General features: G+C 41.5%; 1 protein-coding gene across 3 annotated transcripts in view; it reads right to left on the reverse strand.

The window, feature by feature from the left end:
• Positions 1-15,409, reverse strand: part of LOC137787102 (protein TANC1-like) — a 32,576-nt gene that overhangs the window by 11,279 nt on the left and 5,888 nt on the right. For all 3 annotated transcript variants that reach the window (XM_068579360.1, XM_068579378.1, XM_068579369.1), the window contains 7 exons: positions 13,638-13,932; positions 12,690-12,971; positions 6,980-7,096; positions 6,532-6,822; positions 5,529-5,656; positions 3,083-3,314; positions 2,064-2,233 (listed from right to left, as the gene is read on the reverse strand). In XM_068579360.1, coding sequence (XP_068435461.1) covers positions 2,064-2,233; positions 3,083-3,314; positions 5,529-5,656; positions 6,532-6,822; positions 6,980-7,096; positions 12,690-12,971; positions 13,638-13,932 — 1,515 coding nt within the window. The remainder of the gene's footprint in view (positions 1-2,063; positions 2,234-3,082; positions 3,315-5,528; positions 5,657-6,531; positions 6,823-6,979; positions 7,097-12,689; positions 12,972-13,637; positions 13,933-15,409) is intronic.

Genomic DNA, 15,409 nt, shown 5'->3' on the forward strand with positions numbered 1-15,409 from the left:
AGGAAAAAGATTAATTATGGGCGCTTTCTGGTTAAAACAGAAACCACACACAGGCACAAAACGCCTCGATATATAGTATGAATATAGGAATCGTAGTAGAATAGTAGGCTGCATGTCTTTGAAGCATTAACTAAAGAGGAATTAAAAAGCACTAAAACCAGGACCCAATCCTCAGATGCTGTTGCCTCTGACTCACGCAGAGCCATGGGATACAGTACAGTAAATAGTGTGACAATGACTCAAGCTCCAACATTGCTCACAGGCATCTCTCAGAGTCACATTTCATCTCCTCTCTTGCCATCCTCAACTGCTCCACACCGGACAAAACCAGCTATGAAAATCCATGTCATTGCTGCTCAGTTCCTCATTAACGAAGAATGACATTTTGGTTTGACGACAAGTAATTGACCTGTAGTCGTGGACTACACTCCACTTAACTCTTTCTTACCCACTTGTGAAATATCCTGGTTGCTATTCCACAAGAGCTATTGGAAAAAAAGGGGATGAGAAAATGATGATCCAATCAGGAATCGGGGATACTGTCAGCGAGGTTTGCCCTTAACTTTTTTGTTAGTTGCCACTCAGCATTTTACTCACCACAATTTTGTTTTGTTGGGTAATTACATTTGATTTGATTAAAGTTGACGATAGTGTGCTAAAATCTTTTTTGAAGAACTAGCTTTACAACCTTTTTAAATGTATGACCACTGCAAACACCCAAACCAACACTACAGTCATCAAATATTCAGCCCAGGCAATGTTGTGGATGTTGGGATAAAAGCTGCACTCTTCATCTTTAAATGTTGGTCTTTAATGCTTCCCGACTTCAAATGTATCATAAAGCAAATGACCCCAAATGTGTTTTGTGTATTCCCCAACACTAATCAAATTATATAACCGGCTGGCTGGCTGTCAAGCTCCAGACTCCCAGCAGACTACTAGTAGTATTACCATCCATTCAGGGCGTAATCCATGCAGCATTTGGAGGCCTGGCTTTGGCATTGGACAGATGCGTCGGTGTTTTGTGGGATTACCAACCGGATTGAGAAAATACATCAGACTAAAGAGATTGACGATGCCAAAAGCAGCAATGTCTATACCATGGCAGTAAAAGTACAATAATTTAAAGTGAGCTCAGGCAAAAGAAAAGCGCATTGAGAATACCTCTATGATTTGGGTATTGCAAGTTAATAAAGGGGAAACTTAAAGCGTTGGTTCAGCCACTAAAATTCCTTTTTTTCTCTCACTTTACTTAATTCTAGTGGTATCTAGTAGCTATATAGTTCTGTTTGTCCGGGTTGTGAGATTTCACACACGACACACTCAAGTGTCCAGTGCTCATAAGGCAGGTGCTCTCTCTGATTACCCACACCTGAATCTAATTCACCAATCAGTGGAGCTGGACATCTTCTTCCAGATCCTGTGTTCTGGTCCTCTTGTCTCTTGCTGCTGCTGCCTTTAACGGACCTTGGCACGTCTGTTAAACCTTGGGTTTTTGTTAAGAAGGCCTTGTATGATTTCTGTGTATTTTGCTTCTCCTGTTTGTTATTTTCTAGTTGATGTGTTTTATTTAAGCCTTTGAGACCCTTAAATGAAAAGGCCAAACACAGAACTGCAACAGTAAACTGTGTTTGGTGACCACAATTATAAAAGTGAATTTGTCGTTGCATTGTTAATTCTTAAATTGCCAAAATGTGTGACTTATGCGCTGGGTGAGCGGTTTGAATTCAAATTAATAGACGTCCTCTTGCTATCATTAACATATTTGTCTTCTTCGTCTTCTTCTTCTTCACCTTCACACACACACACACCGTCACATCTACAGCCAGTTTTATAGTCGGCAGTTAACCTTGCTTGTTTAGTTTTTATTTCAAACCAGGCACGGGAAGACAATGCTGTTTGACGTGTTGTTATTTTAATGTGAGTTGAACCACACACACCACTTTAGTGACCAATGTTGTTGGGCCGGAGGCGAGAAGTGTGTAGTAAGAAAACAGGTTAAGTGTAATTTGGCTGACCCAAACCTTTGAGACAGGTGTAATAATAGTTATAATCTTACTCACCACCAGGCCCGTCCTAACTGTGACCACCAATTTAAGCCAGAGAGGGAATTTGGAGATTATTTTGGTAATGAAAGTGGCGATGGTGTCCCCATAGTCCGGTTTATGGAATTCTGCCTCATTAAGACTGTCAACTAATATGATGTAGTCTTCTTCTTCAGGTAGCCTGCGCTCTGAAAAAAACAAAGGATAAAGAAAAACAGAGGTTGAAGCACATTAAAAGACCAGCTATATTAAATTAGCCTCAGAGGCAAGAAGCACAAAATGAGGAAACAATAACAGATGGTTTGGTAGTTTAATCCAAATCTTTTCATGAGAAAAAAATGTTTTCCAGCACAGGATATGTTGAGAAAAGCATCAACAGCTGATATTGATTGTATTCAGCTAAAAGAGGCCAGAGGCCCTTGTTTTTTATTAACTTAAAACAGGACATATCCATCATGTTTCACATAATATAAACTGTCAATGCATCCCTGAGCCTGCGACGACTCATACACTCAGGCACAAGGGTTCTCCATTTTTTTCTAACCTACTTAATAGTGATGGAGTAGACAAAACACTCCTCTGCTCAGACTGTGGAGGGCCCAGCCGTAATAACACATCAATCTAGTTTTGACTAAATCATGAGAAACTGAGGTGACTAATATGGCCGTAACAATCACCGCCTTTCCTGAGTATTTTGTGACCTTGAAATCCAGTGGGATGCTGATGATTCACCAGGGCAAAAACAACACTCATCATTTCCCTATGTAAATGACCTAACATCTGTTTCACACTCAACACTCTTTCAAATCATTGACCTTAACGAGGGAAAATAATCCTTGGGCCAATCATGAAGTCATTAATAGGACATTTCACACAGGAGATGGCAGTAGGCTCCCTAATTGCTTTGTGAAGGGAGTTTCCCACCTTAAAACAGAATATATTATGATATTTTAAATATAACATTTGTCTTAATGTGTGTGTGTGTGTGTGTGTGTGTGTGTGTGTGTGTGTGTGTGTGTGTGTGTAGACTTCATTACCCTTGCGCAGGCTGGCTATTGGTTCTAGGATACCCTTTCGGAAGGCAGCGATGGGGTCTTGAACGCAGGATCGCAGGCTGAGTGTATTTTGTAGCTGGGGCTCTTGTACCAGCAGCTCCCTGTACGGGGCGAGCTGCGGCGCTCTGGCCAACAGGGCGGCGACACTATGCACAAACTCCGGCACCAGGCAGGTGTAGGTATTGTCAGCCTGACAGAAATGGTAGGCGACCACCTGACAAAGAAACGAGGCGGGTAAAACACTGAAAACGCAAAGTTTCTATCTTTAGCTGTGTATTTCACAGATATATCTGTATTTGGGTCTAAAGCTGTGTCAGCGTTAATGGTCTGGGTGGAAATAGATCAGGAGGTTTTAACAGTGGGGATATTCAGAATTGCATTGGGTCATATCGCATTATGTTGGTGTATCTAATTGGAGCTAAATATGAAGTTGGTCTGAAGTGTCTCTGGAATGAAATGGGGAAACAAGTATGAAAAGCTCTCTTGAGCTCATGCATTTCTCCCTTGAAGAAACATTTGTGATCAGGGGATACTGGGATATATAAATAAAATTGACTTGACAAGCTTTCGATATTGTACCATCTGGCATGTCTGAATATCAAAGTTAAAACCATTTACACCTCTGTGCTTTTACTCAGCAGCATATTTGTTTACTGGCAGCTTTATTTGTTTTGGCAAATCTGAATCATCTGAAGTCTTGCTGCTTTAGCTACGGCAGTTACTGCTGTTATTTTACCATGTTGTAGTTATATAGAAATCATATTTGCAGAAATCATAGAGGTAGCGGAGTCATAACATATAGTCTCATTAAACTTGTCTATGAGAGCTTCATTTAATATTACTGCAGAATATCTATTTAACTCATTTAGCAAAAAAAATGGCTTATTTGAGTGACAAACTGAAGGGTAAAGAAGAGTCTAAAATATTGAAGGTGATTTTTGCAATAAAGGAGCCAAACTGAACAAAAGCAAACAACACAAACATGGAGATAATTGGTAGCTGTCTGGCTGGGAGATTCTTTGTTAACTGTGAGTACATTTTTGCAGAAAAGCATATCAATAGTATTCACTCACAGGGCTGAGATAGGTCCCAGCCTTGACCATGAGCGAACATCCTCATCATCACAAGTAGTCTGACTAGTTCCCATGGAAACTCTTATTGAGGCCAAGTTAGTAAATTTAGCAGCTTCCATGTCATCTATGTGATGCAATCAGCAACATGTTCGACATGTGCCCCAAAAGAGAGGAGAAATCTATGACATTTAAAGGTTGTGTCACAAATGCCCCGTAGCTCTTTAAAATAGTAACCATGCTGATGTGTGTTTATCTCTTTGAATTGATCCCTCTTCAGTGTTTCACGGAGGCTTGTAAAGATTATAGCTCCCTACAGTACAGTGCTGTTTACGATGCTGTATTATATTACTGTGCTTTCATATCTGGGTGTGAAAAGTGCAGGAAAAAATATCCATAGCTATCCAGGCAGCTGGCAATGAGTTAAATCTGGGGACAAACCTATAATGTCAATATAATCTCTACCTTTTGTATGTTTCACTGCAGGTGTATCAACAATTTCCCCAGAAACCGTATAAATAACAAGAACCTTGAAGAAGTGCCTTGTGTGGAAATGTACGAGTGTATCTTTGTGTTGACCAATTTGCGTTTTTTGTTATTATATTGTATTTCATTTTGGGAAAGAGGGCACATTTTAGTCATCACTTAGGCTACTTTTTGGGGTTTTAGGCTTAACATTAAAATTGTGTTTAAGTCAATTTAAGAGTCAGGGATGGTGTGAGGCATGTAGTTCCCATGGTTAAAAGAATAGTTTGTCATTACTATTACTCTGTCCTTCTTGTGGAGAGTGAGATAAAAAGATCAATATGCTGAGAAGCTACTGCTAGCAATGGGTTAGCTTAGCATAAATACCGGAAACGGGGAAACAGCTAGCCTGCTCTGTCCGAAGGTAACAGTTTACCACCTCCTCTAAAGCTCACTAATAGCTAAGAACATGATCTTTTGTTGAAGTTATACAAAAACGTCAATTCTTCCTGTGAACATGTAACTTCCTTGAGTCTTCGTTAGTTACCTAGCAACTGCTCCTGGCCAAGAAATAGTCCGGCACATAACTCACCGTAAAATGATGAAATGTAGTTTTTAGACCTTGGTTACTGTCTACGGATTAAATAAACAAAATATGAGCAGTGAACGACAGAGGTGTTGGTGGGCAAGTTTCCCCCCCGGTACCTTAAAATCTTAAAGCTAAGATAAGCTAAGCTTCAGCTTCCTATTTCGCGTAAGGACATGAAAGTATTGATCCTCTCATTTTACGCTCTGCAAGAAACCAAAAGAAACACTTTGAGGTTAGAGTTGTAAAATGAGGGTCCTCACATGTATAGAAAAACAAATGTGTGTGTCTGTATGTTTTGAATGACCTTGGCAGCGAGGCATCTGACGGCCTCCTTCCTCTGCGCTGTGCTATCGCTTGTTCCTGCAGCAGCATTCTGGTTGGGTTGGGAGTCAGCAGGCAGTTTGGAAGCTGCTTTTCCCTGCTTTTCCCCACCTGAACAGGGCAACAACAACAAACGCAAAGCTGCCATTTATACTCGTTAGATGCAGTCTCTTGTGTAAGCACAAGAATGCCAGGAGTGAAGTAGGGAGACAATTAAACTGCTGCAATTAATTAGTGCATCTGTAAGCAAGACAAGCACTGGCTGCACACCTCATGCTATTTCCCCTCTGTTAAATTGAATTCAAAATGACAACGTCAAGTACAGATATCAGTGAATAATGCAATGATGCTGTCAAAGGAATGGCACTGTATTCTTTTTAAACACTATTTCAGTTTTGCCTCTTCAGTACGAGTTTGCCCTCAGTTGGTAATCCAAAAATGTAATTGTTATTGCAGTACAGGGAAAGGCCGAAAGAAGATGATATTGGAAATAAATATGTATTTGAGACCGTACTACTTTCTTTCATACATCCGGGTGTGTCTCGTTTAATGCAGAAACATAAATGATCTGCATGTCACAGCTATGTCGTAAGCTGTATTGCATCTGTTGCGCAATGTTCAAAACCTGGCTCAGATTAAGTCAAACAGTATTGATGTTTGAGGGTTTTTAAAAGGGTTTTTTTTTCCAGAGAGAATAACATTTCCAGTGCCACTCATGATAAGAAAAAAAAACAACAATCTCAGTGTCCTTACACAACTGCAATCAGCAGAGAAACCTCAGGGGAGAACTTGAAAGAAGAGTGCATGACCCGGTTTCCAACTCCCTCTCGGAAAGTGATATTTCCCCTAAAATCCTACAGGAATCTGGAGCGTACTAGAAAATGTATGAATTCAACTTTCAGTGTTCTTAATGTGTTCTTACACTAATGCTTTGAGACTCACCCAAAAACAAATTACGCTGCTCCGAATAAAGATAGGAGTCTTACATTTAGGGGAGGAGCTTGGGCTGTGAGGGATGCTGGGACCTCCCTGTGCCGTGCGCATGCCATGACAACTGAGTGTCACCAGCCGCCAGACGATAGCAGTCTTGCCGGATCCCGCGTTACCGACGATGACAGCCCCGCGGCCATCGCAGCTGCTTGTTTTTCCAAGGACCTCCTCCAGACGCGTGAAGAGCCAATCCCGGCCAACAAAAGGCGTCTCAGCGGTGACACCGGGGACTTCAAACAGCAGCGGTTTAAGCATGATGTCGGCTTGCTTGAATGGCACCAATCTCCCTGGACGGATGGGAGAGGAGAGAGTCAGTGCTATATAAGAATGGATAATTTAGGAGGTGACATTGGGGAAGTGCCTGCTCCACACAGGTATGCAGATGTTTCCACACCAAGCTATGTTTACACCCAGATTTCACCCTGAGGCGAAGCTTCCAAATACCTTTGGAGTCATCACTTGTGCGTCCGGCTGTGTTGTGTTTGCGGACAGAGCTCCTCTGTCCAGGAGCCCTTTGGTTGTCCAGATAGCTCAAATCCTCCAATCGAGTGGAGCTGGTTGCTGCGAGAAAAAAGAGAGCGGGTGGGGAATGGACCGAGAGTGTGAGGGAGATGCAGGACATGTGCAAAGATACACATGCATAACACACAAGTGTCAAATTCATTGCTTGAGTCAATTATTGTAACCATGGAGACGTGTGACACAAACAGTTGTTGCTCTTGCTGCGCAGTGACCTTGAGAAGAGAAGAAAGAGGAAAAGAAGAGAAAACGAATCATCTCACGTTCCGTAATCTCCAGCTTTAAGTGAGTCTGAAATTACCAAATGTTTTATTTCTGTCTCACACGTCAGGACACAGAATGTGTGGTGATGGTGCTGGAAACACATCGCCAGCTGCAATGCAAAAATGTATCGGGTGTCAATCACAGGACGACACGCATTCTTCTAAATAAGAAACGATAAAACCAACAAGATGAAGAAAATGAAGAAAACGTCTTACAGAAGGACAAGAAGCAAACTAAATTCTCTCCCACATTGCCCTATCCATCCGCCTACTCACGCTACAGTTTACGGGTCAGCTAGGCTTACGTTCTGCAGTTCTCCAGACATTTAGCAGAGGTTTCAGTCCAGGCTGTTGCGGAGAATAAAGAAATAGGCTTTGCATTGTAAGCTGGTTATTCAATTGTGGGATCTATCAGACATTATAATCTTTTTCACTCATTGCAGCAACAGAACACAGAGTGACAAAATGTAGGAAGCAAAATGTAGGTTGTTTTTTTTTACCTTTTGGAAAAATGTTATTGACATGATATTGCAGAGCTATCTTTTAACATTTTTTTAAAAAGAATAATAAAGTACATATCTATCTATCTTGCAAACATATTTTTACATATAGGAGTTCAATACAACTAACAATTAACTCGACGATTTACTATACAAGTGAAGTATACTCAACAAAACTGAAGGTTTAAAGTAAGGCTGATTTTTTTCAGCAGCTATTTAATTGCATGTTGTTACATCTTTAGATTTATTTTGTCTACTTTTTTGTTGTTGTTTTGGCAGGTTCTGCCTCTGGTCTGATTTAAACACAAGAGACAAATTAACATGAGAATGTTAATGAAAGTTACAATGTTTCTTCCTAAATGTGGCTTAAGCATCATCAGATTGAGGCGCCGATCGTAAGATTTCAGTCTTGGTCAACTGTTCATCTCTCTTTGGAACAGTGGACAAATAAAAAGATAAAGAACCTTGGTTCTGGCCTCGGGTTAAACTATTCCTTATTCCTGTGTTGATCTCAGCTGTTTATTAATCGGTGGAGAAACAGATAACTTGATAACAGTCGCTGTGAGTGACTATTCTTAGTGGGACCTCTCAGGTTATAATGATACTGGTTTTATGAATATTTCGGTTTTCTCTAAATAATACCATAGGGTTGTGTGAAAGGAGGATTTATCTATAATTAGACCATGGGATAGTAAAAGGCATTAATAATAAAGTATATGTCATTACTACCAAAGAAGACTCAAGCTGCGTGGAAAAACGAGTCTGACTGAAAACCTATTGTTATTTCAAGAGGTTGTTTTCAATGGCCAGTCACAAACCGGTCCATTTTGATGATTTATTATTGTAATTATTGTAATATGAAAATAAAAAAAATCTGTAAAATCTGAAAATCTGGCATTACCTCTGCCTCTAATCCTGTAAGAGTGGAATGAAAAAAAGCAGGGCTGCACTTATCTATGAAATTCTGTAAATACCAGTGAAGCCGCAGTGGACAGGAAAGTGCAGTCCCTGGACAGATGATGACCTCACATTTACTATAATCACTTACTGTACATGTTAAACGCTGTCGTTGATAATCTCAGAGCATCTGAGGGAGCTGCAACACATCGCTGAGCTGTTATAAGCTTCAAGCTTTAAAACAGCAATTATGGTCTCGGCCTGAAGATGCTGGCCAGCGACATCCTTAAGCATCCTTCATCATGACAAATCACTGAACACTCAGATGTGAGCCACACCACATGAAATCTGCTCATGCTTCATGTGGTGTGATACTGGACTTTGCTTCGAATTGGGAGAAAGACACGCTGAACTGCATTACACATAGTCCCACCACTCCGAAGATTGGCAGATCAGATCATATTCTGATGCATGAAGCATTCCTGCGTGAGTCCATCATTCACTCTCACTCACAGAGTGAGAGATTGGTGTTAAACTACTGAGGCCATATTATAATGTGCAGGGCTTTTAAGAGCACATGGAACCATTTCTGTGGAGTATTAGTGGACAATGAGAGGCCCCCTGATGCAAGACCAATCAATTACAGCGTGAACGCCACAATTATGTTGATATAAAATAGATCGGGGCCAAGCAAGTAATAAACCTTGGCACACTGAAAACATGAAATCCCTTTCAACAGGTATGAGAGGGCTTTTAGTACAGGGGACGCAGTAGATATTAGCCTTATTGTCAAGCAAGAGCTGTAGTGAAGAATCAAATGAGAGGCTGAAGAGCAGTCTGCAGTAAACCATGTGAAGGAGGTGTGGAGTGGGATGAGAGAGCTCGCTGGCTAAAGACAACCGGGCCAAATGGCTGAGTGGTTTGAAGGTGTGCTCATCCCTTCCAAACCTGATAGTCCAGCCTGATGGGACCCTGTCCACCACACTCGCTGCCTGACCTGCCGTCATGTCCATTGCTGATGAGAGTTGTGGTTGATTACCCTCCAACCCCTTGCGATCATTCAACACTTTAAAGGTCAACTCGGGAGCCATGACCAAAGTTCCCAGCATGCCTGGTTGCACCATTCATAAGCAACCCAACATGCACTGATTCTACGCAACCTTCTTTAAACTTAATAGAATTTTGCGACATTTTTGGAAATGCGAGTTTGACGAGAAGATCAATATCAATATCAAACAATGTCCGTTACAAGGCTTTAGCTAGCATCCGGTAGACTAAGCTTAGCACAAAGACTGGAAACGGGGAACTAGCCAGCCTGGCTCTGTCCAAAACCGACTGACAGCATGGACTACACAGCACATCAGCAGTTGATACATCTTCAGCCTCCAACTGGTTCACAAAATCTTCTTCCCAAAAAGGCCCGCTGGGGTGCTGATGTTAACTTCTATTGACCCTGCAAACTGTCTTGGACTACCTTTACAATAACTACTTTTCCTTCCAGAAAAAGGCTCTCCGACCCACAACCTCCCTATTACCTTCAACAACTCAGTGTTGGCCCCGACCCCGACTGCCAGGAACCTCGGTATGACACTCTACAGTCAACTCTCCCTGACATTATCGCAACAACACGTTTGTGTAGGTACATGCTGTACAACATCAGGAGAATACATCCCCTTCTCACTCAGAAGGCGCCACAGGTTCTCGTCCAGGCTCTGATCATCTCGCGCCTTGACTACTGTAAAGGGGTATACACTCTTGCAACTACATCTGCGGCTGGCCACGTAGTTGCATCAACGGACTCGTTTTGGTTTATAGTTCCCGTGCGTTTTTGATACGCCAGAACAGTAGGTGGCACGCCGACATTCACCGATATCTCCCTCCAGGAATTCACCACCATCTGCGTGTCCTTAAACTCTGTCGAAGACGGGTTACATAAATGCTCATATTTGCGGACCTCTTCAGCCAAACGTTCTTGAACGGGATCCTTTGTTTGTGTTTCTGCTATGGCTTTTAAAAACAGCGGTATTATGCTATGAAACTGGAAATGCGAGACTCACAAAGGATGTGGTTAGCAGACCAATCACGGACTTGTGGGCTAGCGTTGCTTTGACGGATAGTCAGAAATTTGGGGTGACGCACGCAAGCACGCAAAATGGCCGATTTGACCACGCATGGTCGGCCATGCGTGTCTTGCATGCTTGCGTCTCTGCGTAAAACCCGAGTATAAATCAGCCTTTAATCAGCCTTGAAACACTCAATAAAGTCACTACTGTTTGCAGTCATGGCTCCTCAATGGTGGAATGAGCTCCCCATTGACATCAGGACAGCAAAACGTCTGTACATCTTCCGTCGCAAACTAAAAACTCATCTTTTTCGACTACACCTTGAATAAGGAAGCTAGCGCCGTACTAGCACTTTAGTAGCACTTACTGTAGTTTAATTTTCTTGAAGAAATTATACTTTTCTTAATTCTTGTTGTTCTCACGGTTAAATGCACTTATTGTAAGTCGTTTTGGATAAAAGCGTCAGCTAAATGAAATGTAATTTATTTCAGGAAACTTTGAGAACATGAGCTACTACCATCCATATCATTAATTCAGATTATGAGATGTTAATGAGTGAGGAACGCGGTCTGTTCTCATTAACAGCCTCTAAAAGGTGATGTACCCACCATTTATTCTAGACTTTAAATTATGCATGAAATAATTGGAAAATTAAACCTGATCATCTGCAGTTAAAACACACACACACATATATCTCGTCAAACTGGAATTTCCCTATATATATATATATATATATATATATATATATATATATATATATATATATATATATATATATATATATATATATATATATATATATATATCTTGATCTTCTGCTCCTCTTAATGTTGGTACAATTTAATTATACAAAATACATCCAACATTTTTTATGATCGCCATGAATCTTAAGTACTGGATAATATGTTTATAAAGCCATTCATGAATTATCGCTTACCTGATTATCTTTGTTGTAGCAGAACAATATTGCTGCGATAACAAATACATTTTTCATCCAGGAATAATACAAATGTTACTCTCTTAATAGATATAATAATGTATAAACCGTTTCTCTATCAAATCTTGCATGAAGGTGAGGTAAAATCTTAGCAGCTACAGTGCTTTGTGGCGAGCTTCATCTTTATTCTGAATTTCATCGAGGGTGCCTAAATGAAAGCACCAGCTGACAGAAAAAACTGGCAGGCGTTACTGTGAATCCACTCCTTAGGGAATCTCTTCTTTTGCTCCCACCACAAATGAACTGACATATAAGAGAAGAAAAAGAGCCTTGTGCACTAGCAAAGATCGTGACTGGAAAGGGAGGGGGATATTTTTATGACAACTGGAGGCCTCCCAGGACATTTAACTGGTCCTGCTCACTGTGTGCATCCGGCCTCAGTGGTAAGTAGAGCACCGACTCACGGTGCAATGAAGTTTAGCTCTGCATCACAGAGATCCTGCAAATTAGGCTTTTGCTCTCAAACATCAATTCAATCAATCTGCTATTCAGTCAATATTTATCAGGCCATTAATTAATCACCCGGGTCACAGCTGTCACATTCATACTCTCATTAACCTACTTCATCTACAAAACAATTGAGACTTTAGCAACTCACTCACTTTCTCTGTACAAAAATAGAAGTGTAAAAGCGGCATGTTGTAGTTTTACAGGGGCCTTATATGTGGAACTATTTCTCGGCTTGGAACAGTGACTTCCTGGAGTCTCCTCTCCGCTGGTTGGCTGGCAACCTTGAGGTGACAGCATATCAAGAGGAAATATAATGTGTTAATTAGTGAGCTATGGATGATTTATTTTCCCTTTGGACAGAGTCGGGCAAGCTGTTTCCTCTCCGCCTTTATGTTAAGCTAAGCGAATAGGCAAAAGGAAAAATAATTGAATCGCAGATTCAGGTGACCACATAAGAAAACTTACCTGCCACTGAATTCGGACGGGGCATCACAAGGGAGGACATGCTGTGTATGTGGTGCTGTGGGAGGGGTCTTTTGGGCGCTGGTGGAGTCCTTGGCTCCATGATGTCCATTCTAGGTAAGGCCTCATCTGGTTGGGGGTTCAGAGTGTCCCTGGTCAGCCCCGGGTGGCGGTCCTCGCATGCATAGCCCATGACACCAGCCAGGCCCCCCAGGCCTTCGTCCTTCGTCAGAACCTCACTGGAGGCGCTGCGCTCCTCATTCTCAGAAGAACTAGTGATGGTTGCTGATCCGCAAGAAAATATGGGTTAGGTTGTAAGTAAGGGAGGCAGCGGTAAAAACACTTCTGAAGAAGAACATATGGAATGCAATTGATTACTCGCTTTTTCTTATCAGTAAAAATATACTTAAGACCCCAAATTAAGCTTTTCCAGCCAAAGTAAAATACATTTCACTGTTGTATCAGCTGTATACTCAAAATTCATCAATCAACGAGTTTTATTATACTTGATGCACCTTCTGCACTTTTGTGTTTAACTATAAATACAAACTCTATTTAGGGAGAAAAAAAGTGTCCTATTTTAAGAGAATCAGACCCATAAGCAACAAAGACAGCAGTGTCCCAGATTTGACAGGAGGGAGCTGAAACCTTGAGGCTGAAGTGGCACAGGCAACATAGAGAAGCTAGCTGTGGGGTAGGGATACACACTTGACAAGGACTTAAAAGTAAGGGATGTTGCGTCTAACTTCCAATGACCATTTAAGAAGGTGCTGCACTAAGTGGTCATTTTAAGCACACTCTTCTTTTTTTAACATCTATGTATGGCTGGGCTTCGGTATTAGACGTGCTCCACCTCGCCTCCAAAACAAACTCAACTCACACATTGTGGATAGACACCATTTGAAAACCTGGCCAGGATTTCCAACAGAAACACAGCAGCATCTCCCTCACCTATGATTCCACTGTCCCTGCTCCCCAGGGTGGAGGTGGGGCTTTGAGAAGGAGGCCCAGGGCTAACGGGTCCAGGGGCAGGGCAAGGGGCAGAGCCGGGTACAGTGTCGGAGAGGGTTCCACTGGGACTGGTGCTGGTGCTGCAGCGGGGTGAAGTTAAGGGCAGCAACGGCTGGGCCAAAGGCTTGCCTCCAACACTGGTGCTCAGGGTGGAGCAGGGGCTCTCTGAACAGGGGGAGGCAGTGCTGCAGGTGAGAGTGGAGCTGGGACTCCCCCCCTGGGCGGAGGTATCACACTGGAAAGAAACCAAAAGCAGAATTCTACTGAGACAAGGACATAAGGTTAGGCCATGTAGAGGATCACAGGGACAGACTCAACCATGAACTCAGTGAGAAAGAGACAAAAACTTCGGGATGTTTTTCTATGATAGAAGTATATAAATCTGCAGTGTCAGTTGGCACTCTTTTTTAACAGCAGTCCACTCAGCATGACAGTGTTTACCTTCATGCGCTCTTTTGCGGGACTGAGTATGTTTGTGTGTGCACGCAGATGGGAAATGAAAGAATAGTTCCAGTTATTTCCATCCTGGCTGTCATTTTCCCAGTTTTTCATGACGACTGCCAGCTGCGTTCAAAACTAACGCACTCGCTGTGTAGACATTCATAATTTACTGTCTTAGTCATTGTACACACATTCTGCTGCTCCACACAGGGCATATTTTACAAAGACGAAAGGAAATGTGAACATTTTTCACAGGTGACAGGATGTATTTTAAGTAGGGAAAAATCTAATGAGCACAGCATCAGGCTGCCTGGATGAGGGTTTAGTTAAAATATTACTACAATGTATGCAAGTTTAAGGAAACAGGAAATGACGTTGGATGATAGTAGCATTCCTCTGTGTGTGTGTGTGTGTGTGTGTGTGTGTGTGTGTGTGTGTGTGCGTGTGTGTGTGTTACTGTGTGAAAAGGATGTGCTTCAATTGTTCTTTTAAGTTAGCTGTGTGTTTTTTTTGGATCAATACCCGGAGCAACTGCGTGGATAGCTTTACAATGAAGCAACAAACTGAAATCATTGCAGTGAAAGCCAACAAAAAGAAGAGCCAGGTTGGAAAAAGAGAGACAGTGAGAGATTATTTTTCAAGCCGTATCACAGCTCCATCTCTACAGTATCATATATTGATAAAGTGCCTTCTCCACTTTTTAAGAATTAAGAGGATAAATGCATTATATGATGTACATAATAACATGTTCATCTTCACAATGTATTGTAACCTTCCCTGCAATAAATCAAATGTATGGTACATTGTGTTTTTTTTTCATTGTGTTGTTATCAGAGGAGAAAAAAATGTGTGTTCCATATATTGTATGTATAGTATTAACCATTGTCTCTTAAACAGGCATTTTGCACTGGTCTTTCAGAATAATTGTAATACCTGCTGACATTGATTAATGTATGTGACCTTTTCCCAGCAGCAAACGAGCCATGGAAAATGTTCAGAAGAGTTTTAAAATCTTTTCACAGCCTCTGAAGACATTTGTGTTAACAAACTAACATGTTTTCTAAGAAAAAGGAAGCGTGTTTGTTTAGATTTTAAATAATCCTTATCATTGTAGTTTGATCACATGCATTACAGGTCTCCTCATTACTGATGCAACATTTCTGCAACACAGAGACCGTACAGAGACAAGGCAACAGCGTTGAAACGGCTCACTGTTATTCCCTTTATACCACAGCCTCATCTTTCTTAGCCAGGACAACCCACATTCCTCA

The sequence above is a fragment of the Clinocottus analis genome, unplaced genomic scaffold, assembly GCF_023055335.1.
Source record: "Clinocottus analis isolate CAN_PGR_092001 unplaced genomic scaffold, fCliAna1.0.p SCAF_1, whole genome shotgun sequence".
Taxonomy (NCBI): domain Eukaryota; kingdom Metazoa; phylum Chordata; class Actinopteri; order Perciformes; family Cottidae; genus Clinocottus; species Clinocottus analis.